At 40.7% G+C, this 25,280-nt stretch overlaps 1 protein-coding gene across 1 annotated transcript in view; it reads right to left on the bottom strand.

Annotated features, from left to right (window-relative positions):
- veph1 (ventricular zone expressed PH domain-containing 1) overlaps nt 1–25,280 on the bottom strand; it is a 71,468-nt gene that overhangs the window by 14,277 nt on the left and 31,911 nt on the right. The window contains exons 6-11 of the mRNA XM_073491613.1: nt 17,884–18,104; nt 15,963–16,196; nt 14,254–14,630; nt 11,012–11,151; nt 10,406–10,540; nt 3,088–3,205 (exon numbers count right to left, since the gene is read on the bottom strand). Coding sequence (XP_073347714.1) covers nt 3,088–3,205; nt 10,406–10,540; nt 11,012–11,151; nt 14,254–14,630; nt 15,963–16,196; nt 17,884–18,104 — 1,225 coding nt within the window. The remainder of the gene's footprint in view (nt 1–3,087; nt 3,206–10,405; nt 10,541–11,011; nt 11,152–14,253; nt 14,631–15,962; nt 16,197–17,883; nt 18,105–25,280) is intronic.

Raw genomic sequence — 25,280 nt, 5'->3', positions numbered from 1 at the left:
GTCCATGTGCTCACATTGTGCTCAAAACTGTAGAGAGGGATTCAGTAACCTACCAGTCCACAACCAACCAGGTTACATGTTTGAGCTTTTGTCAGTTATTTCACTGTTTGAGTCCTTGTAAACATGTGGATGTTGGTCTTTACCTGGCTTTCAGATTACTTCAACTTTCTAACTGTTTTCTACCCACCTGAAGCTAGTTAAAAAAAAAATATATAATATAATATAATCTAATATAGGGTCATACTGTTGTTTTCCATGCCAACAGTTGGGAAAAGGACGTGTTTTGGTTGGTTTTGTGTCTCTATTAGCCCCAGAGGATTGTACTAAGTCTGGCTCAGTGGAAATGAACACTGACGTAAGACAAAACTTAAATCAGAACTGATGGCAGGATCAAAAATAAACGCAGACAATAAGGCAATAATCTTATTGGAATTATCCCTAATCATACTTGAACATTTCCTCTAATGCTGCCAACAGTTTATTACTAACTCTGACATTCAGAGTAAGAGTGAGCTTCTCCAACCAGTACAAAAACTCACACTCTGAGCTGTTAGTTAAACCAAATACAGCATAAATACATTCACGTACGCACATATTCCCTATTTCTATCAACATTATATTCAAGTTGGTGGCAGGAGCGTTACCTTGTCAGGTGAGATATATGAGATCACATGATCATGAGAGCTCGCTAAATCATCTTGCCAGGCAAACCAAACGGCTCAATCTCATGAGGATCTACTGGCAGCTACAGGTGTGGTTTACCTCTAACAACAGCTTTAAGTGGCAGTTTTTAGCAAGAACGCCGTATGAAATGCAACAACAAAATTTAGAGAGAAGACCAGTAGATGGATGCAATCAATGCTAACTCCAAAATAAAAGAAAAGAAAAGAAAACAATGTGTTTCAGTTGGGAGAAGTTATCTCTACAATACACAGTAGTTATGTTTAACTCACATAAAACAAAGTTGTTTTCTCATTATTTTCAGATAAAACCTGCGACACACTGATGTGGAAATCCTCTAAAATCTGAACTTTTCTCCCTCTGAAGCAACATAAATACACACACACACACACACACACACACACACACACACACACACACACACACACACACACACACACACGCACACATGCACTCACTAAACTTTAACTGAATCCCATCTGCCCGTTTCCTTCCACCGGCAAACAACTTCCTGACTCTGGCTTAAACTCTCTGAGAAATACCTGCTGGCTTCTTATTAGTGGCCATCAAAAAAGCAGAGCCCGAAAACACAGTGCTGCTTGTTGGGACGGAGGTTTACAGCTACTTATCAGTGACAACACCCCTCACTGATTTTAAGTTCACTTTCTCAGAAGCCAGTCCCTCTCATTTTCACCTCCCGGCCCCCGCTCTCTCTTCTACCTCCATATTTCTTCATCCGGACATCTGCCATAAACTGCCCCCCTCTGACTGCTCTTATATAACTAATAACCGCTTCCATGTGAGACTGACAGAGAGATACACGCAGATTTAAAGCCTTTTTATCCCTAACTCTGTCACATTTGCTCTCCTGAGGCTAAACTGTCACTCATCGATTTATAAACTCTGGTGAATTTACTGCAGCATCACTCATCTACACGCACTTTCCTCACGTTTTCTTTGTTTGTCAGATAGGAAACGAGTGAGCAGCAGGGGAGAGATGCTTCACAGAGTAAATCAAGCCTGAGTGAGGAGCCACTATGTGAAAAACAGGTGTATACAAGAGTTGAAGGTCATCTTTTTATGCTTTTCAATATGCTTTATACATCACTTTATTATATTTGAGTCATTTGTTTAGACAGGTTTAAAGGGACAGTTCACTCCATAGTCAAAAATACACATTTCTCCCCTTACCTGTAGAGCCATTCAGTCATCTAAGATTGTTTTGGCGTGAGTTGCTGAGTTTTGGAGGTATCAGCCGTAGAAAAGTCTGTCCAGAGGCTAGCTAACTAAGCCAACAAATGTTACAGCTCAGCCGAGGAGGAGGATGCCATTAATATTTACATCCCGCGCTTTCGAGAGCACAAGCCTCTCGTCCATGAGCAAATACACACCTCCTTCTGTGCAGTAATACAGTTGACGGGTGTAGTTTGGTAGGAAGAAAATAGTTCCTTGATGAAACTGCTCACAATAAATTCTATGGATTATCTTCAGTGACCAGGTCATGATTTGGTGTTGAGTTTATTAAATGTATTTTTTTTGGCACTTTGAGCACCACAAGCCGAGTGCCATCTAGTTCCATTATTTTCAAGAGAAGGCCAACATCTCCAAAAACTGTGCCGCTCACACGAAAACAATCTAAATAAGAGGAAAAATATGTATTTTTGATTTTGGAGTGAACTGTCCCTTTAAGTTTCCTGTGTGTAGAGTCGTCGAGTAGACAGACAGTAAACACACACACAGTAATCTACATGTGATTTAAGGATTAAGTCATTATTCCAAGTCTGACTTCATCAGGACGAAGCGCTCATCAAAGAGGGAGTAGCAGGACAAAAGTAAACTAATCAGAACCGAGCCATGATGGAAGTGAGTGACCGATTGCAGTGACCCGTCATAACGACACTAAAATCAGACTGGCAGCTATTAAATAAGAGCCGCTCTTTGCTCCGTTTACCCTGACTGTTCTGGGAAAAGATTATTCCCCTCGAAGGCATTTTGAGTGAAAACATCCCATGGAGCTTTTACCATCAGACCCAAGGGAAACGCAACTGTGCCCGAGAGAGCTGGTGAAAGTAGAACATAAATAAATAAAAAAATCTTTTAAAATGCAACTTTACTTGTTCATTGTGCTGTTTTTTCGGGGGGTACTTCATCTATCAGTGTGTTCATCATCATGAATTCATGACTTAATCGTTGCCCATTAAATTTAAGGTATAGCAAAAAAAACAAAAAACACCTACAGCAAAAACTTACTCATCTTCAGAAGGTGTCAGAGTTTAAGTTTATCACGTCACATTAATATGAAGCTGATTGGACTAAGAATGTTATTTTCTTGTTCAGGTCTACCAACAAAACACACATTGTCACATATTTTTCTGTTTGTATGTGTGTGTGTGTGTGTGTGTGTACCTGTGGCCTTCTCAGGGTTGTTACACATGAAGCAGAGCCAGCCTCCCTCTTCCTCACTGTAGCCAAACAGATCAAAAAAACGCACCTCCTCCAGCTGAATCTGGAGACTGTCCAGGTCCTGAAGACAAAAGGAAAGAAAACCGAAAATTTATTTTGTGACGATATTTTAACTTTCTAGTTGGTATGTTTTAATAACAGGCCCTTTTCACAGAAGACAGCTTGACATGTCACAGCAGGAAAAGCACAAGTGTAAATGTTAAAATGAATGAAGGCAGAATTCCATTTAGCTGTTTCAGTTCGGTGTCGCTCATACATGATTTACTTGGACAAATGAAAAGAAGAGCCGTCGAGTCAAAATGTCTGCTGACTGGCTTCTGTTTATTCATACTGTATACCTCTGTAGTTCAAAACACATTTACAGACATTTACAGCAGTGAATAGAAAATTGATCCAATTGTATTCACAGAATCAGGCTGTTCTTCTAGTTTCTATTACACAAAATACTTTAAAGACAAAGAACAAATGGTAATTTACAGGAGAGGTTTCACCAGGACACAGAACACACACATACAATCACAAGCACACAGGATGAGTGATCCTGTACATTAAGAGGTACTTAAGAGCTTGACATTCCAGTTACGAACCGCGCAGCCGTGCATCGGTGTGTATGTGTCAGAATAAAAAGCACTGGAAACCAAGAGCCCCATTCCAAATCCCTGAAGACCTCCTGCACATGGTAAGAGTTATACTTCACTCTAAAAACACGCAAACACACTTCAGTGACACTTAAACCCACGAGATAATACATATTTATCTTCGGCTGGTCTGGAGAAAAACTGGAACATTTAAAGAGATGATGGATTACTGTCATCAGTCTTCATGACAATATGAGCACTCATTCTCCTGTGTGTGTGTGTGTGTGTGTGTGTGTATGTTTGTGTTTGTGTGTGTGTGTGTGTGTGTGTTTGTGTGAATGTGTGTGTGTTTGCAGAGTTTACTCAAATCTCTCCCTGATGAAATCATAGTTTAAATATCCTGACCACCAACCCAGCAGAAGACTCTGCTTCATCATTTCTCTTGAACTCTGACCCTGCTGCAGTTCGTTCCCATTTTCAGTTGATCCATTGGCGAGCGAGAGGACTATTTCTCACTACAGCAAAAGTCAGACTCCCATTAATCGCCCAGAGGGAGCTGGATTTGAAGGAATGTAAGAAAAACAGGTAGCCGTGATGGCTGAGCCACAACTGTGTTTGACCTTGAGACCTGTGATCCTTCAGTCCTTGATGTTAATGAGCGAGGATGTAAATGTGAAAGCTGGTTTTTATGTGTGTATTCCCATGAAACTTAAAAAACAAATTTAAACACACACACACACACATTACTGACTTTGAACAAGCACACGTTTTATTAAAGGAGTGTCAGATCATTTTGATTTATTCATACATCAGAGCTTTCTCTGTGTTGTTACAACTTAAATAATTGAGGTCAAAGGGCTTTGCCTGCGGATACAGACAAACCAGGACCATGTGCAGCCGAGAGAGAGACGGACCATCTGTGGGTTTACATGAACATTAATATTTGGAGCCGATCCATGGGATAGAGTGGTCTTTAGGTGGGAGGGTGGTGAGAGGTAGGTGAGAAATCCTGATTAAGATTACTGGATAAAAAAGGCTGGATAGAGAAAACAAGAGAGGGATTACAGTGACAGAGGAGAAAAACTAGCTGCGTAACTACATTTACTTCATAACCACACTCAAGTACTTTTGAGTACTTCTGAGGTGCCTGTACTTACACTTGACTTTTTCCGTGCATATCATTTTATATTTTTACTCCATTACATTTCAGAGGAAATTATATTGTTTTCCTTTGCATGTTATAATTTCACAGAGCTTATAAAATACATCTGTATGGATTTAACTACCAAACAGTAATGTAGTTAAAGGGGCACTCCACCAATTGTACATATCAAGTTCAGTTTATTTGTTATCAGGAGCACTGCTGTGAAAACTATGTCATAAAGTCTTCATGTGGCTCTGGAGAGATCTTCCTTCAAAGGGGCTCTGAGGTACTTTTGTGTTGTGCTGGAAGCCGGTCATTATCTTATGTTAGTGGACTCCGTTTCTAAGCTAACATTAGCTACTGTTGCTCTCTGTTAGCGGAGCGGAAAGAGGCACTGAGACGAGGCTCTCGAGAACGTGCATTAAGCCACATCCTTAAGACTGTCGCGGAAAATCCAACCTGAGTCCTTCACAAAGAAATCAACAGTCCAACGTGAATTGCTACAAATTGAGTCCCTTTTAGTGTGAGAAAACAACTTTAATCATGTTATCAGGATAATCTTAGTTTTTAGTTTTAGGATAACAGAAGGCCCACTTTAATGAAGGTGTGGACAGGGTCTATTAAAAGACATTATCATGTTGCATTGTAGGAAGTGAAGGATTCAGGGTTTTCCAGTGTGACTCATATTAGGGGCCTCTGTCAAGTGTGAGATAATACATTGCTGGAGTACTTTTAAAAGTAGCTCCACCTCAACCAACTCTTTAAGCAGGTAGTGGACAGTGGATTTTTAGAGCTGATTGGCTTAAAACAGCTGCCTGATGAGTAGGCAAAACCAAGGCAAGTAAATCAAAACAGTAAAGTTGCAGTCGGACAGCTAAACAACGGGGAGCTGCAGATTCAGTTGATTATTCCCTTTCACATTGTTTCCACGTTTTCATGTGATTTGATACATTGTTATGTAAACAATGCTAAACAGATAAAAGTCATTAAAGTCAAATTGTGCCTGGACAGACTGTCCGTGTTGCTACCTAAGGCAGACAAAGAGGAACTGCTCCTGACATGAACTCATTGAATCATTTTGGACTTTACAGTCATCTTCATTCCACTGAGTTCTGGCTGTCAGAGACAATACGTGTGTGTTTCCTGGATTAGACAATCTAACTCATGACTAAACAAATGCCAAGGTCATTAAAATATTTTTAACATTGTTAACTGATTACAAAGCAAAGCTGACCGGAATCATCTTTTCTCTAAGAAGCTGCAACCGAGACATGGCGAGACAGAAGCGAAAAAAACGATGAAAGAGAGACTGTGAGTCAGAAGCTGAGCAACAATTAGTGAGCGAGAACAAATCAGTGAACAAAGAGCCCAAATCTGATGGCTAACTCAATGAGATATGAATCATTAAATAAAATGAGTAAGATGGCACGTATTTGCTTCCTGAGCCCATTAACAGAAAACTTCAAACTACAGTCTGTGTGTGCCAGGCTCACCACGATGCAACACACCTCTGACAGGCTATAATTCACAGAGTAAATGATTTGTATGTGGTTTAAATGAGCTTTAAGGATGTTAAGAGTGACAAATTTGCAGCTAGGCAACAGGCTCATGTGGACAAACACAAGCCCATATTACATTCATCTGGAGCAGAGAGGTGGATTCAATAAAGAGATGAAGAGACAAAGGCTGGATTATGTGATTCTGAATATAATCCGTCTATCCTCATGTAACCCCCCTTTACCCTTTGAGTACAGCCCCCTCTCCTTCCATCACTGTTTGTAGGCCATCACTTTAATTTGATCAAGATGCAAGATTGTAGCTGCACAACTGATGAAGACTGCGGGCAGAAGGTGGAGAGGGAGCTGTGATGTATCTGCAAAATATGTAAAAAGGTTGAGTTACAAGCTGTAGTTGTTGAAATATAGGAAATGGGACAACCCTTCAAGACCGTCATAAGTGATCAGTAGTCGTCAATGACGTATGTAAACAGACACAATCGGACATATCCAATATGGCGTCTTCAACCGTGTTGAATTCTCTTGTGTTACTATTTCAACCCTGATATTATCACAATGCCATCTGCCATTTTTATGATGGAGAAAGAAAAGCATGGAAAAGCAAGCTCGCAATTCCTTCACAATATCCTGCTATCAATCAAGTCATCAAATAAAAACACTGCTTCGTTACCTGGTCACTTGCGGCGCTTTATAGGCTAACATTAGCAACCTGTGCTCCTACCACTGATATTAGAGGAGCTACCAAGTGCAGCAACTTCACTGCTGGCTTTAGTTAAATTTCGGGTGTCATATGCCCTCAAAGGGGCATTACATTGTTAGTCAACAATAACAATGTAATGTTGGCAAGCTAGCTAGTTAGCTACCAAGACATCAGCAAACTAGTAGCACTTGTTTTATTGTTTTATGCTTGTTATAAAGAAAAGGACCATAATACACTGAAATGACAGAAAGTTCTCATCACCCACGGTTAAAAGGAAAGGATAGGAAACGAGAGCAGACAAAGAAGAGGTAAGATAATTCTTGATTGATTCCCGAAGCATTGGCTGTATAAAACATGGACGTATTCTCTGTGACGTCACCCATAGGTTCAAAGTGGGCAGCTCCAACCGTCGCCATCTTGGCAGTATTTCAGCCCAGAGAAATTCGGGTCTTACAGCAAATAACACAGATAAATAAAGAAACTCCTGTAATGTAATGTAATAAAATAGACATTTTGCAGGAATTACCACAAAGAAAGTGGACAAAAATCCACTAACAAGTCATAGTAATGAGAGAGCTGCTGATACAGGCTGCCAGCCGCCCAGAAGTAATAGGAAAGGAGACAAAGGACACAGAGGCTTTTTGGAGATGCTAACCAGAGACAGAGAGAAAGGACAGTGAGTGGGAGGTGGAGGCAGGAAGAGGAGTATAGAGGGGAGGGTAAGTGAGGAGAAAGGTGAGTGGATGAGAAGTGGGAGTGTTGCAAAGGGGAGTAGAGGAGAGACGGATGAAGGCAATAAACATGGCAGTGACTTTATTTCTGTCTCCCCTGACATTTATCCTCTGTCTGGATATAAGTGTATGAGAAAAACAGGGGTCCTGACATTAGAAGCCATTTGAAACAGGCACAGACAGAGGCAACAATCCTCATATAACGTCTGTTAGCCCTCTCTTCCCATCCTGCTCTCTTTTTGTATTTTCCTTCCCCAAATGTGTTTATCTAATCTCAGTCTCAGCCTTTCTCCTTCATCCTCTTCCTCCACCAAAATTTATCTCCACCACAGTTGTATCAACAAACGCTCTCACTCTGGGCAAAAGGTGAAGCAATACTTGTCAAGTATCTACACTCTCAGGCTTCCACTTTGCTCTGTCTGCCATTATATCTCATACCATGTCTTCTCTCTTTTCCTCTTTCTCTTCCTCCTCTCTCTTGCCACATCCACTGTGGAAATCCTGCCTATTTTCCACCCGTAATGCCCTTTTCTTTTATCTGTCATTCCTGTACTGATTTATGTCTGCTGTGATAAACACAGTAAAGATGTGGCTCTCCAGTGGGGCTGATTTAAGATTAATCTTCATTTTATCTCAGCCCCTGACAGACTCTGCAACTCTTTTTTACTATTTGCGTGTTTTAAACCCATTATCTTTTTATTGTTACCATATCTTTCTCAACCCTTTCCTCCTTACCCCCTGCTCACTCTTGAATCTCTTACTTCCCTCCATCCATCTCATCTCTGCTCACACCAGCTTTCTATTATCTCCGTGTCATAAAACTATTAAGCTAAATTGTCAGAGGCCGTACATAAATCCCTCTTACATCTCTGAAGCCCCATAAAGCTCAATAGGCTCCCTGTAAATCTCCCTGTCAGTGCAGACACAATCGATAACCTTTTCTGTCTCATATATGTCTAAGCTTTCCTCCCTTTTGCATCTCTTCTCTCCTCGTCCTCCGCTACATGTGTTTCTGATTGGCTGACAGTGACAGGAGTGAAGCTGTTAGACTAAAAAGGAACGGAGAGAAAATAGGAAATGCGGAGCACATGCATAGAGGGAGAGGTCGTGACCTTCTGCATCCTCTTTCCTGTTAAATCGCATCTTCGTTTTTCTGTGGTTTTCTCGGTGCTCCCTGGAGAATGAGACTGAAACCATTCTACAGAAAAAAAGATGTTAAAGAGTCTGTCACTCTGTTAGATGATACTGTGCTCTTGGCAAGTCGGCTGGATCGGTGTCAAAACTGAACCTATTGGGTATCTGCCAAACGTCACTGATCCACATTAAATACATTTCTTAAGTTCTGCTGCTCCCATACTTTACAGCTGTAAAGATAACGCTAAATATTCTCCACTTCTCTACTTTGCTTCACAATAAATACATATTAATGTGAAGGCAGCAGTATGCCTTTAATATCTGAGGTTTTGATATTGACTTTTGTGGTTGGCTAACAGCGTCAATAATTTTGACATTGTGTATCAAAAACTACATTTTCACCTCAAAATTAGCTTTTCATGTGTCTACTTGGATTTCAAAGTTCAGTTTAGCAACATTTATTCATCATCATCCATCCATTCCTAAGTTTGACGAAACAGGCAAGATATTTCATATGTTGACTCCTCCAACCTATCAATATTTCTACAATACTGGTATTGGTTCAGTACTCTGTATCACCTGATATACTTAGTTTGGGCTATTGGTTGAACCAGGCTAACTGCCACTGGGTTGCTTCTTTTGTTTCCTACAGACATTACATTGGCAAACAATTCAGTAGGTTTTAAAATGCTGAACTATTCCTTTAAGGTCTGAGTGGCCCAGTTGGGGCAACTTGAGATCAACAGTAAAGTTATTTTACTGGTGACTGAGCAGGTAAATCAGTGACTGATCCAGTGAAGACGGTAAAAGCAGAAGTTTACGAGTATGTTTGAACCGCTGAGAGTAACACAGCATGAGTCTTCCTGCCCAGTGTACAGTTTGTGTGTGTGTGTGTGTGTGTGTGTGTGTGTGTATGTGTGTGTGTATGTGTGAGAGTGAGTGTGTGTTTATGAATAACAGAGTTTGTTCAGGCTCCATATGGTAACCATAGCTGGTACGTCTCATAGCCGCCTCAACGCATGTTTAGAGAAAGACAAACGACAGCTGTATTTTCTTTGCGGGCCTAATTGTTTCCTAGCGACCACTTAGCTCTTCACGCTATGAAGTGGGAGAGTGAGGACACTGCCCACATCCACATCCACATCCACATCCACATCCACACCTACACACACACACACACACACACACACACACACACGCACACACACACACACGCACACACACACACACACACACACACACACATACGATGAGGAGTCGCAGCGAGTAGAGGCCTTGTATACAAAATGTCCATTTAATAAATTCCATATTTACACAAAGTGGATTTTGAACTTTAACACTTTCTTGGGAGTGTTTTTCACTACCGATGACTTCATTCCCTCTGCTGGAGACAGATAGCTTTTAGGAGGAAGCAACACGTGCACACACACACACACACACACACTGTGGTCCAGTACCTTTCTGTGTGGGGTGGTGTGCTGCGTCATGGCCATGGGAAAGCTGTGAGCTCCTTTCAGCTGTGTCTTCTCCCAAAGAGAAGCAAGTCTCTGAACACATTCGTCCCTGGAGCACAGGGGGACACTGGACTTACTCTGGTCAAAAGAGAGAAAGAGAAAAAAACACAAATACATTTACACAAAACAGAGACAGGGTTCAGACAGAGACAGGAAGTATGAAAAAAGAGTTGGTAAAACAAAGCTACTCTTGGTTGCAACTGCACATTTCAGGTGGTATTTATTATGAAAAATATACTAAATTGCAGATTCTTATAGTTGTAATTTAATGTACTTATGCTAGAAAGTATACTATTTTCATGTCCTTTGCAATACACTGTCAGTATGCTTTCTTAAAGTGTACACTCATTTCACTTCATTATAGGTATATTTTAGTAGATTTACAACTTGCACTTCTGAGTTCTTCTAACAAGTATACTTTTTATGCATTGTAAGTGCAAAAATGTAAGATACTTATATATGTCCATTTTTTTTCACAAGGGCAGTGCTGGCTGTGTAAATGTTTTTTGATACAATTACATGTTATGTGCATTCCAGTTTTCTGTGCACCTGTAGATGTAGCAGCATGATGTGTATCCACAGATGAGGCTGTCGACTGGTCAGGTTGAAACTGGACTTGGCGTACAGACAGTAATGGCCCTTAAGAGGACAGGAGAACGACAGCTTGGCCACACATCCTCGATTTGAATCTGTCACAAACACAAAAAACGCATAAAAATGGCAAAATCATTAATATTTAGCAAATGTTCAAATTTTTTTCATCTTAAATTTAAATTCCCAAGCTTAAACAAAGTCAGTTCACTTTCTCTGTGCATCTCTCTTGCACATATGGACTTGTGTAACCTTTTACACAGTGATTCATAGCATGCAAGGACACTGCGTCTTGTAATCATCAGAAGACGTCTTCTCTTTCTACCGTCACCTCCCACGAACGTCCACCTCTCCGCCAAGGAGAAGAAAGCAGTGAAGGGCCAACAGTTACTGAGTTTGATGTGGAAATCATCCAATAGATCAGAGTGATGATCAAAATAAAATAATGAATGTCATATTTTTGAATGCTTCATTTTTTATTTAATTTTTTTGATTTACAGACAAAGAAAAATAAAAAGTATGTTTTTTCAACTGTATGATTAGCACGTACAATGAATTTTATACAGCACAGCTGGGTCTGATTTTGCTGGAAGGAAGGTCTTTTAAAGCAATAATTGGATGACATTTTGGTAAATTTATATGGGAGCATTGAAAACACTCAGAGCTAAGAAGGTGGTTAATGTGCACGTCCAAACCACAGTTGCGTACAGGTGCAGCACAAAAAAACTGCATACTTATATTATATATTATTATATTTTATCAAAAAGGTCTTTGACAGCAGGCTATACAGTATATACAAACAAAAAACAGCTCCACCTACAATTTTCACTTGATGCCTGGCAACTGCTTATAGCCAAGAAACAATGTGGCACAAAATCACCTGAAAGCAGCAAACAGTTGATGTAGTCTTATATTTCCAGATATGTGAGTGATATTGTTATATTCTAACTTTATGCCAGTGAATATGTGCATTTTCTCCAATGTTCAAACAATTCAAACTATCATGTTAACACTCATCTTCTCCTTAAAAATTTGTAAAAACTTGTAGGCTATGCTGGATATCTGTTACGAGTTTCACATAAAAAAGTGAAACTATCTACGCTTTAGGTGGCGGAAGTGGTCCAAAGAGAGTTACAACCAAACTAAACTTTAATTTGTTATTCTGCAAAAACAATCTGGCACGTCAGAGACTCATTCTCTATACAGTACATTATGTAATATATAATGGATCTGTATCTTCCTCATCTGTCCTCAATAACAATAGATAAGCAATAACAGAGATATATGGAAGCTGTAACAAACAGTATTACATGTATATCAGATTTCTTGGTCAGCACTGTCAAATCTTTGAGATAGACTCAAACATCTTCAAAATACACAACACAAAAGTTAACTCAATTCATGTGCGTTTAAAATTGAGAAGCTAAGAGAGTGAAATGTTTAAACTACAACATATGTCTGTATGTACGGCTTCACTCGTTAGCACACACTTCTTTCAAAGAGTTTGTTCGTATCAGACAGTCGATGACGCTGTATATTTTTTGTGTCAGCGTGTGTGTGTGTGTGTGTTTGGATTAAGTATACATGTGCATGTGCACTCTTCTGCGTAATCCTAATCCCCTGAGAAGTAAGGCCAGCAGCATGATGACATCATCCATCTGAGACCACCTGTGACATCATATCCTAAGTGCCTTGGGGTTGATTCTCATTAAGAGATTTAATGCAAAGGCAGCACTAATTATGAGATGAGGAATGAACATGCATCTACAGTATGTGTGTGTGTGTTTAATAAATGTATATTTACATTTATTTTCAGATTTAATGAATTAACCAGAGGCCAAAGGAGGAGTTTGTTATTTTTTGTCTCGTTTCCTGTTTAAAATGTGTGCATACGGGTGTGTGTGCATCTCTGTGTGTGTGACTTTTGGCTGCCTCTTAGTTCAAATGACATTAAGGCCAAAGGCGGAGCAATAACATCCCCTCATGTCAATCAAAATATCATCACCTCTTGTGTGTGTGTGTTAGCTTTGTCTGCTCTTAATATGTTCAAATGAATGAAGCCCTGTCCTCATAGGTGGGGTTCACTGCTGCAGATGGCTCAAACAAATGAATACAGACAGGATTGTACTGTCTAGTTGCATATTTATGTACGTAAGCGTGAAGTGATGTGTTGAATTTGTGCATGTGGATGTCTGCACATACACTTCAGGTGTGTGAGCTCCCACAGTTCTTGTGGGAATGTGTTTTGTGAAATATGTTTGTCTACGTGCTTTTCAAATGCATTTTGGCATTTTTTACTGTATGTTTATATTGGTTGAACTTAGCTATATGATTTATATCACATTAAGTTAACAATTATCATTTCGGGACGGGGCAAGATAAAGTCAAACAAATCTGATTCAATATGGAGAAGGTGATGATGGGCCCTGCTGAAAGATGGCAATGAGCTCTTGATTCAAGTAAAGCAAATCAAATTGAAACATGGAATATAAGCAGGGCTCATAAGACCTGAATGAAAAAAAAAATCAAACCCCTGAACATGAGAAGAATGAGAGGGGTAATGTGAAAGTGGATTACAACGTTACAGAAAGTGGATTAGATTAGTTTGGAGATGTAAGAGGTTTCTCATTTCATGAACCGCCTGACCCCCTGTTTCTCGTCAGCGCGCACGGCTACAACTCTGCACACACACAACACTGTACCCATATGTAAACATGTACTTTATGCATACTACATATGTATGCATAACATTCATCTGTTTCTACTTTAACGTGACCGTGTTGTATAGATGTAACTGAATACGATGGCCCGGCCCACCTCAAAACAATTCTCTGTCTCTATACCTTGATTAATTTTTCCATTAACAAATTAGCTCCATGACATTTCCCCCACAGAGTTTGGCTCAAGTAACCAAACTCTCAATCTTTCAGTCCAGATTAAGACCTCAGTGGAGTCTGCAGCTGAAAATATGGACAGGTCTGTGAATACTTAAAAAAAACCCAACGGCAATTGTCTGATTATGATTTAGCTTGTTATTGGCTTTTTAAAATGTATTTATCTGCATTCATACACGGATATGTGTTCAAAGAGATTAGCACATCTGACTGTGATCTCGTTCAGGTTCATCAGGTTACACAAACTCCTTGTGTACTCTTTTATAATCCATTACACTCACTTCTGTTTCTCATATTGACATTTACCTTCTATCACACAGTGCTCTGGTGTGGGGATCTGCTGCATCATGTCTTTACAGAAGTCTCTGATCGTCTCCATGTTGTCTCTTAAATGAATGAAGAGTCTATCGGCTTCCTCCTGCTCCTCCTTCTCTCCATCCGTCTCCCTGCTGTGACCTCTCTCAGCCTCTTTGACCCCTCTGTTCAGGGCAGCAGCAACGGGCATGGAGCTGTCAGCCGTCAGTTTCCTCTCAGCAGGAGGTGCTTCCTGGTTTTCTGAGTGTGAATTCGCCAAGGTGTTGGAGAAGATGTTGTCTGGGCTTGGCTCCAACCCCTCACCGTCCTCCCCGGTGTCCGAGTTGATGGAGCGCGAGCGCACAGCGTGGAGAGCCAGGCTCTTTGACCTAAGAGAGACCAGGAAATAAAAACAGTCAAAGTGCTGCAAAATCATAGATTAAAACTTTGGCTCCTTCCTGTTTTTGACACCATGCAGCAAATTGTCCAGGGTTTGGTTTAATTCCAGGATTCTGTGGGCGAAACCGCTGAAGCAAAAAGCTTCAACGGGACATTGTTCACAGTGATTTTGTAACAACTTAGAGAAAAACACAAGGGTAAAATGAATTTCAGTTCATGACAGGAGTAGTGTGGGAATAAGCATGAGTTTGTTAAAGATACTAATCTTTCGTAAGCAGTCTCCATCTTCAATATCTTTTTCATTGTAAGAAAACTGCCGCCTATAGCCCACTTTAAGTCAGCTATGAATTACAGTGAAAGGATTCTGCACGCCAGCTAAATTTGTTTCACAAATGTCCGATGTACCTTGTAAAGTAATACTGAGTCTAACATGCTAACAGACCTAAAACTAGTCACTCTATCCATTATTTTAAGTGGTCTACAGTCCTATTCACTTTATAACATTCAGTCAGAACTGACAATGTGAGTCAACACTAACAATGACTCATATAGGCTCTTTATACTCAAAAACAGCTGAGCAGCTCTGCATCACAAACATGTGCAACAGGAATCAATGCTCTTAGCCAGCTCAAAGTCAGTCCTTTAACTCTTAGGGGTCTATTTTAAAGAAGTGCACAGCACAGCGCAAGAGTCATGGCTAGTTTCTGACCAACACAGTTGTTATTTTGTATCCATCTGTATACACATGGGCGTGTAGGTTTAAAAAGAGGTGTGGTCCGGCACATTAACGGCACATTGCTATCTTGAGACAGCAGAAAGTGACTGTGCCATAGACCAGCAAGAAGCTGGTCTAAAGTCAATGCCGCAGTATTTTTCCTGCTATTCAAAGGACGCAATATTCAGATGTGCCTACATGGGCATGTTCACAACGCATATACACTCTGCTTTTATGATTTAAGAGGCTGCTTTCAGTACATCGCAACGATTCCATGCACATATGATGGCACATTTAAGCAGCAAAACTAAAAGCTGAAGTTATACACTTGACAGGACAGAGGAAACTCTCCAGAGGAAACAGAATTAAACTTTTATTTTCTGAAATAAATATTTTTCAGACAGCTCTGATGGAGCTCAGGATTTATCATTAGGACAGCTGCTTTACTCCAAACTATTTCACTGTACGAAGCAGCTGTGTGTGTGAGACCTTCCTAATGAAGCATCTCTTCCTAACTTTACTGGAAATCAATCAAATCCAGCCGGCTCCACAGTGACAGTGATAACAGTCGATCCTTCATAAAGTGAAGAGTCATATAAAAAGCCACCTGTTGAATCTCATCTCTCGCCTCTCCTCCCTGACAGCTTGGCTCAGGCTGTAGCGTCGCTGGGGGGCAGGAGAGTCTTCCTCCACCTCCACCTCTCCCCCCTCCTCTCCCATTTTCTCCTCAAAGGCCTGGATCTTCACCTGCAGCCGCTGCTCTGACCTTTCATCTCCCCCTACTCCTCCTCCCCCTCCTGGATGAGATGCACAGGGAGACGGCGGGCACGCCTCGGCCACCCTGTAAAACACACACACACACACACACACACACACACACACACACACACACACACACACACACACACACACACACACACACACACACACACACACACACACACACAGGCCAGAGGGTTGAATTGCAGGTGTTGGGCACGTGAGATGAAGCTGGACAGACATATTTGGATGGATTTCAGTAGCCTCCCCCTCCCTCCCTCCCTTTCTGGCGAGCTTTCCTGTAATTCTCACTTTCTCACAATTACTGGCTCTATCTCTGTGTCTCTCGCCCTGTGTGTCCCCCTCCTTCTCACTTTGGCTTTGTTTTTCTTTGTCCCTCACTATGGTGCCTGTCTCCTCTCTTTTTCTCTCTAACTCAAACTAATTATTCCCTCTCTCCCTCGCTCCCTCTCCCTTTATTTGTCCATACTTCTTTTTCCACAAGTGGCCTTCATAACTTCATTAACAGTCTACTTGTTTAGCTGAAAGAGGACTTCAAACTACCCCATTGTTGATTTTCTTCTGTCCTCACCCCCTGCTAAAACCACCCTGCCTCTCTCGATCTCTCCTTCCCTCTATCTTTCTTCCAGAAGACCCCAAGCAAAGCCTCTGGAAGCCTCCAATCCTGCACACGATGTTCTGATTTCGGAGAAAACTGTGCGTGTCATTCCCACACTGCAGCCAGATTGAATCCCAGTCAAATTATGCACATCAACACGCAAACATATGCACACACGCACACACACAAGCACATGCTGTCCTCACGTTGCATACTGCGTTCTGAAGAACTGCATGACTTATATTTATTGTAAATATAGCAATTATATGAAAGAAGTCATTGATGGACAGACTTGGACATAAAGATTGACAGAGAAATTGAGAGAGTGGGGGTTAATAACAACAGTATGTTGTTACAAATCCACATTTTTTAGGTTTTAGTACCACAAATCAGTTGGATATGTGGGCAAATTGCAAAAATCCTCAATATTGATTTCATTAAACCTCAATCATTTTGTTTACAACTGTAGTTAGCTACTTAGTACTTAGTCCTTTGTCATTTATGAACACCCTTGAAAGCCACTAAAATATTCTGGCATTCTGTATTTCTGCAAAGCATTAAAAAGTAAAGAGTAAATATGCAATAATCTAAGTTTTGGGGGAAAAATCTCAGTTATTCTCATCTCATTATTTATTAAAAGCTGAACAGTCAGGAAACTGTGTGTCGATTGATTACATTTTATTGAAAGCAGCCTTGCAGCACATGCAAACAACCACACAACTATTACCCTGATTGGTCAAGTAATGTGACATCACCCATTTCCAACTTCAAACCAGCGACAAAACCACAAGCAAAACAGTCGATTACAGACGATCATGCTGGATCAAGTCAGTCAGGTTAGGGTTTTAAGGTTTCTTTAAGGTACTGTTTTGAGTCAAAAGTCTCTAGTTGTCTGTCACTACTTGTTGCAGGACTATAGATCTTTGAAATGATAAAACATTAAGTATCAATTAAATATCACAAATCAAGTTACTACTGTAGCTCTAAATTAGATACTAGTCTGGATTCCCATTGCCATCAGATCAGCACCAAACGTTTTAAATGTAAAAACGACAAGGGGTAATTTTATGGGGAGTTGCATGCTAGAATTTTTAATTTGGAAAGTAAGCAAATAAGCATATCACCCGACATGTCAAAAAGTGTCTCTTACCTGCAGTGCATGGCCGTGCTCTCCTCCAGTCTCCTCCCCAGCAGTCTGGCTATAGCAGTGAACGAGTTGCTTATCCTGTAGATGTCTTTCCCGCAGCCTCCCAGTATAGACGGGTAACGATCGGTCAGAGCTCTGATCTCCAGCAGCAGCGTATGGTGAAAGCTGTGCTCCATGCTGCCCAGAAGGGACACCAGGTAGACCAACGAGCTGTGAGCATGAGCCTGGAGACGACAGAGAGGCGAGATGTTAAAATGATATCTGGTGTTGTAATCCACGCTGAACTAAACAGAGAAATAAGAAAGAAAGACAAGACGTGGCTGTTTTACTGCACACAAAACATCCAGTTTAATGTTTATTTCTAATGTTGGAATTTGTTTCTTAAACTCACTGAAAATGAGGCCAGTGTTGTGTTGTAAGATTCATTCGCTGCATGTGTTTTGGTGAATCAGGAGTGTATTTTATTTATTCTGACACATCAGTTTTTCAGTTGGCTCTCAGCAACTGAGAAATTATAAACTTCTTCTTCTCTAAAATGGCTTTACTTTCCCCCATTGGGCCTTTGTAATAACATATTTCATCATTCTCTGCCTGCTCTCTATGTAAACTGTATCCAGAGCATATACAACCTGCTCACCTTTGACAAAATAATACTTAAACCCTCTGTAATGCATATTTGTTGTATTCTCAAAGGAAGGTTCATTAGTACCCTTTCCTGAGATATGCAATATCATATAGTCACAATTTAAAACTGCAAGGTTTTATCCTTACCCACTTTGGACCCTAACTCATTGTTTAATGTTCTATACACAACATTTAATACCACAAGAAAAAATCACTAGCATCTAAAACCAAAACAAAAGTTGGCCTTGTTAACTCAATAAAGTAAAAAAAAGAAAAAAGAAAAAGAAGAAAGAGAGCAGCATCTGGACACACACTGCTCATAAAACTCACAAAATTACTGTACAATTGAATCACCAATCTGTTAATGCAAAGACTATTTCTCACCTCAGATGAAACCTACTTTAGTGTACTGTTTAGCTGCAATATGATAACTTTTCCGTCATGCTTCATATTAAGGTTCTTGTAATAAATGGGGCCAGTCAACACAGCTGCAGTGGCCTTTGGGGCAACTGCAACAGTCAAAGTTACATCCACTAAAAGTGCTTGTTTTTGCTACTCACAGGCTGAGGTTGTCATTGCAAGTTTATCTACAGAGAGAGACCTTTTTGTTAAATAATAGGATCCCTTTTGTCACCAGAAAAACAAGTCTCACTCTGAAATCCTGCGAGGTGTAAGTTGTTGCATGAAGACGACGGTGGAAACATCAGTCAGAGTTGGAAAGAGGAGTTTATCTAGAAAAGCAGCAGAAATGTATCTCCAAAGTCGTGGCTGAATATTAAACTAATTTTGACAATTCATTTGGGGCAACAACTGTAACAACACACCTCACGAGATCTCGGAGCGAGACTTCTCCTTGAATCAGACTTGTGCATCAGGACGTTATTATTTAACATCTACTGGACCAAATCCATAACTTTGGCTATGTATGACTCATGTACACAACATGTAAATACAGGGCCAAGATTTCAAAATACCAGAATACCAGTTGTTATTAGGGTAATATAAAGCAAACCCTATCACGCATGCCCATTTGCAACATGCAGACACAGCTCTCTTGGATAGCTGTTCAAAATCTCAAATTTAACCTTTAACAAAAAACAGACATTTTAAAGTGGCGTAAACCAGTCAACACTTAAGTCATTGTGATAACAGATGAACTAAGGTGACATGATTTAGTAACAGCTCTCTTGCTGTGTTTTAAAGCTGAACCAAAGCAAACAAAACCCCCATCTGTGGGTCCGAAACAAAACCAGGATTTAAAAAAAACAAAAACTGAAGTCTCTATGCTTATAAAACCTTCCACTGCTTGGACTGAAAAAAACCCCAACTAAAAACATCCCTCTCCTCTTCTGAGAGAGACAAAATGATTGATTGATGGAGGGACAGAAAGACGGATGGACAGAGCCAACCTGTGTTTACAGAGCTCGAGCACACCTTGTAACGAGGAGAGAAGAATGCGCTTACTGCACAGTTTGGGCATGTTTCACAAGCACTCTCTGTAGGATGCCAAATTTATACGTGGACGCTAAAACTACCAGAAAAGGTAGAACTCGACTTTATACTGTTACAACACGCCAAGTAGGTATTTAGGAGTTTGTGAGGTTGAGAAACAGGAGCGTGCCTGGAGTCCAGGCTGCAGGTACAAAGGCTGTCGGGGCTTTTTATTGTCGAGATGTTTTTCACTTTTTAAAGGACTCGCTACAAAACAACAGCATGAGTAGAACTTGCATCATATACAGTTTGTTAATAAGACATTTTACAGTAAAACTATTAAAAGCCTGCCAGGTCGTATGACGCCCTCCTTAATCATCAAACATGACAGATTATGTTTAATTGTCTGGAAAAGGCACTTGGCCTCGATTTGATGCCATGAACACATCACTGGTTCAACTCATGACCAAATTCTTTTGTAAAACCCTGCAAAAAGAGGACAACAACAGGAAGTTTAAAGAAAGACTAAGAACTCTTGTATTTAATTATGACTGTTAATGTTCTCCAAACAGAGTAACAGATATTCCTCCAAAGTAACAGGACACATACAGATCTTTGGCCTATTAACTCCATCGATCCGGTAACATATCTCCAACAACACTGATAGCCAAGTACCACATGTGTTTGTGTGCTGTCAAAACCTCCGAGAGAAGAAAACAGTGTATCGGCCCAGTGAAAGGCCAGATCCTCTCTCTGCTCACCAACCTGCTCGCTCTCTTAGTTTCCCCTGATTGTCCAGCAGCACGCTGGTCGCTCTGCTTCCTTCAGAGCTGCAGTCTGGCACATAACCACTAACCCCGGTCTCTAACAAGCCCCATGGAGATACTGCTGTGTGCATGAATGTGTGCTTTCCTTCCCAGAGCGCATTAATTATTTGTGAAAATGAGTAGGCTATATATCACTGGAGAGATGATTTCAGCTTTGAAATCTGAACAGAGGAAGTGTGAGGACTTTCAGCAGAGTCACTGAAAGTATTCCCTCCGTACAAAAGCATCCGTACAGTATGAGGTTTTACCGAAGTAATACTAAAGATGATGTAGGAGAGGAGACAAACCACCTAAAAGATTTTCAATAGAAAAGTCCTTAACGCCAGAGATGGCGGTTGCAGGACACATATCCCGCCCCTTCCCCCAAAAGCCAATCATTTGTTTTATCACACCTGAAGCAGGAAAATCATAGAAAATAAGGATATCACAAGAATGCACAGGGTTACTGAGAAAGGTGAGTTCATGAGGTTAACATTTACGTCACTGCACTCTGGATCGAGCTGTGACAGAAGCTGGTGTCGTGCGCATGTGTAGAAGTAGTATAACCTGAGATGATAAAAAGTGTTTTAAAGCTGATTTTGGAGATAATTTAATCAGATTTGACTGGTGATTCTGTTCATGCACATTTTATCATAAGTTCTGTCTCTCTCTCCCCATTCATTTAGATGGCCTGGTCTTACTAGGCCCAAATAACTTGTTGCCAAGATGGCAGACGAGTGGCAACACCGGCCTAAAAGGACTTTCGTAATACTCCATTTTTGGGTTGGAAAAAAAACACTGCGTAACATGTTCTGTGTCTGTGCAAGTACTTTCCAACCTTTTTGGCTCGCGACACTCAAAAAACAAAGCGAACTTGCGACCCCTTGTCGAAGCTCAAACATTTTTATGAGTTATTCTTACCTTCTTAAATTTCTTCTCTGAATAAGTTTTAAAGCCCAGAAGAGGTTAAAAGCGACTCAGTGTTTCACAAAATACTGGTTAATAATCAGACCATGACCATGGGTTGAGAACCACTGCTCCATTTCTAAAATAATTATTAAATTCAATTCAATTACATTAAATTAAATTAAATCACTCAATAAAAAGAGGGTGCACGGTAACAGTGCAACCATCTAACCTTCATTTTGGCTGATAACATTAGTGTTTTAAAGAACAACTGAGTGACCTGTTATGATACTGGAATCAACACAGGAAAAGAAAGACAAATGAGGTATAACACAAGGTCACCACAAACTAAAGCCTTAAAATAACCATAACATTAACACATTTCTGAGCAGCATCAACACCGAATAAAAACTATTTTAGTTCTCAAAGCTAGGATTTACTACAGGACTGCTGGATTGGACAGCATTATTGGGGCTTCTTTCTCTCAGTATTTTAATAAACATGGTGATATATGCTGATCTAACAAGCAGCGAGTCCAGAAAACACAATATAGACTAACTCCCTTTAGGAGGTAAAGAGAGCCAGAGAGCCTATTGTGCAATCCTGTCACAATCAAGTACAAATGCATCCTAGTGTGTCTGTGTGTGTGTGTGTGTGTGTGTGTGTGTGTGTGTGTGTGTGTGTGTGTGTGTGTAGGGCATGAACACAAACCCACAGGAGGTACTCTCCACTGCCATCACCAGGAGGCCTCGGTGGAGGCATTTCCCAGAAAAACATGGGTTATTTTCCAAATGGTTCCAATGTGAAGAAAGACAGGACACTGAGGTCCGACGAACTGTGTGTGTGTGTGTGTGTGTGTGTGTGTGTGTGTGTGTGTGTGTATGTGTGTGAGTGTATTTGTGTTTGTCCTGAAGCTGGGTTGGCAGGTTCTTCCACAAAAAGACTGAGGAGGAAGGGAGCTTTTGGAGGAAAGGTTGCCCTGGTGTAATAGAAAACTTGATTATGGTTTCCAGCTCCGTGATCTCTATGTGTGTGTCTCTATCTGTGTGTGTGTGTGTGTGTATCTTCTGAAGACAGTCGTGCCATATTTCCCCCTTTCGTTAATTTCCCCAAATTGATGTTAAACTGCCTTAAATGGACCCAGAGGAAAACAGTGGGAACCCTCACCCTGTCCTGCTGTCACTGTCTTCACTATGCACACACACATTACACACGGACTAGCGTGTGACTTCATCCTACCTATCATTACACACTGTTGCAGGGACAATCATGTATTACTCACTTTGTCTTCACAACACAAGTTCATACAATTATCTCATGCACTACATACCCATATGTCAGGCAGGTCCCAAACGGACCTCTGCACTTTGCACACTCTGTGACTCAATCACACAAGCTTCTCAGAGCAAACCGTATGTGTGGGACTCACAAACCTTTATTCAACCTGCTGAGATCACATGGGTAAAACCAACATTTAAATCTGGTATTTACACAATTTGTGCCCAGATCAGTAAAGAAGTACACAAACATGGCCCTATTAAGTTTGGAGGGGAGTGACCCAAAAGTCCAGTTGCCTACGATACAGCACTTAGAACAACAAAAGACACTTTCAAATCCAATTTAAGATTTAAGAGACACGTCTAAATCTGATTGGAATCGTATTACAAACCACCTCCAAAAGTGGCTTAGATCCAATCTGCAAAAACTGCATTTCATGTGGTTTTGTTGTGCTCTGGACTGAAAAATAAATCTGGATACAATCTGGAAAAGCCGGCAGTCTGAACAAGGCCTAACAGTCTACAGCCACGCCAGCAGCTCTGTGAGGCTGCACTGAAATAAAAGAGAGATAAAAGCTAACATTAGCATGCTAGCATCCACACAATAACAATGCTAACATGCTGATGTTTAGCAGGTATGTTTTTACAATTTTCACCACAGTTAAGCATGTTAGCACACTAGCATTCGTGACCAAAGAAGTCAGGCAGCTGATCAAACAAGTCTTAATGACTGACCCTCCACTTTGTGCACGTGTGTGTTTGTGACATTATTCCTTTCCTTTCCAACCCATCAGTCAGCAGCGATGCCACCTTGCAGTTTGCTCCAGTTGCTAGGCTAATTAACTTGCAATCAGCAGCTCAAGTGTTTTTGTAAGAGGGTCTCCAGGGAGGGGGTCCACAGTCAGTTAATGGCTCAAACACCAATTTTTCCAACGAAGAAGTGCTATTAGGGGCAAACAAGCAGCCAAGTCTGCAGGGCAGCCAAGTGTTTAACCCACAGGTTGGCCAAAGTGAGGCTAATGGGACCAATTTAGCCAAAACAAATTCTGATATTGTAAGTCTTCCAAAACTCTGTATAATTAGAAGCATTAGTTATAGTTTGAGCAGATGTATTTATAGAAATCTGCTGAATCAAATACTTAGACACACTAGACAGGAAGTTTGGACAATCTCGGTTGCAGTTCAGTTGAGATTGTCTCCTCTGTAATGAAGCTGATTTTCCATTTCAGCTCCTTAACTGTTCCTTCATATTCCATTTTTTTCTCCCCCTACTGAGACAGCAGTTTGTTGTGTTTCTTCATCCCTATTCAGCTGTAGAGAGACAGAGCTCTCTGAAGAGCTGCCATGTGTTTGTTTAGGACAGACGAACACTGATGTTGGTGTCAGACAGCAGTCACAACCTCCGGATCTGCCCGGCCTGTCCGGTGTGAGAGTGTGTGTTTTACACTTGGCAGGACAACAGAGAACAAGTCATGTGAGAGTGCAGCCAAATTCTCCATACTCATTAAAATAATCACTCCTGCATGTTTCAGTGTGTGTGTGTGTGTGTGTGCGTGTGTGAATACCTACTGCCAAGCAGACATAAGGAGTATCATAATGTCAAGTCGATGCCATTTTTACATGAATGTGTTTATCTGACTGTGTTTACTATGAACAGCCAATACACCACAACACTGACGTTTGCTACAGAGAGCAACTGCATATGATTTTCTGTTTTGTTTGTTTGTTTGTTTTTTTGCCAAAATGCTTAAAGACTCAGTCAGATTTCAAGGAATTCCATTTCTTTGTTAATTCCTTCAAACTTTATATAACCGATTACTTGAACATTTTTCTTGAAGGACATAGCTTGACATTTTGGGAATGAGGTAATTTGCATTCTTGCAGTTGGATGAGAAGACTGATACCACTCTAATGTGTATTAAGTCAATACAGAGCTGCCACCAACAGTTAGCTTAGCTTCGCACGAAGACTGGAACCAGGGGGAAATGGCTAGCCTTCACCAGCACCTCTAAAGCTCACTTATTTAAATGTTATATCTTGTTTGTTTAATTGGCGTTTACAGTAGCCAGTATTGCTGAATGTGCATTACACAACCTGCCATGGAGCTTGCGGTCCGAAGACCGTCTCAAGAAAGTGAAGATGGCCGGGACCAGGAAGGAACACTACAGCCTGCGAGACGGTGAAGGCCAACAAGGAATACAGTACAGAGGTTATTTACTTGCTGGGTTTGGGTTTGAGCTAACCGAGCTCAGGGTAGATGCATTTAGCAGCAGTTAGCAGTTACTTTAGTGGCAAAGCTGCCATCAGAAACTCAACAAATCTATATTTATTTTCTCCAGTTTCACCCAAATCAGTG

Source organism: Pagrus major, chromosome 2 (genome assembly GCF_040436345.1).
Source record: "Pagrus major chromosome 2, Pma_NU_1.0".
Classification (NCBI taxonomy): Eukaryota; Metazoa; Chordata; class Actinopteri; order Spariformes; family Sparidae; genus Pagrus; species Pagrus major.
This window is presented reverse-complemented; position numbering and strand designations above follow the sequence as displayed.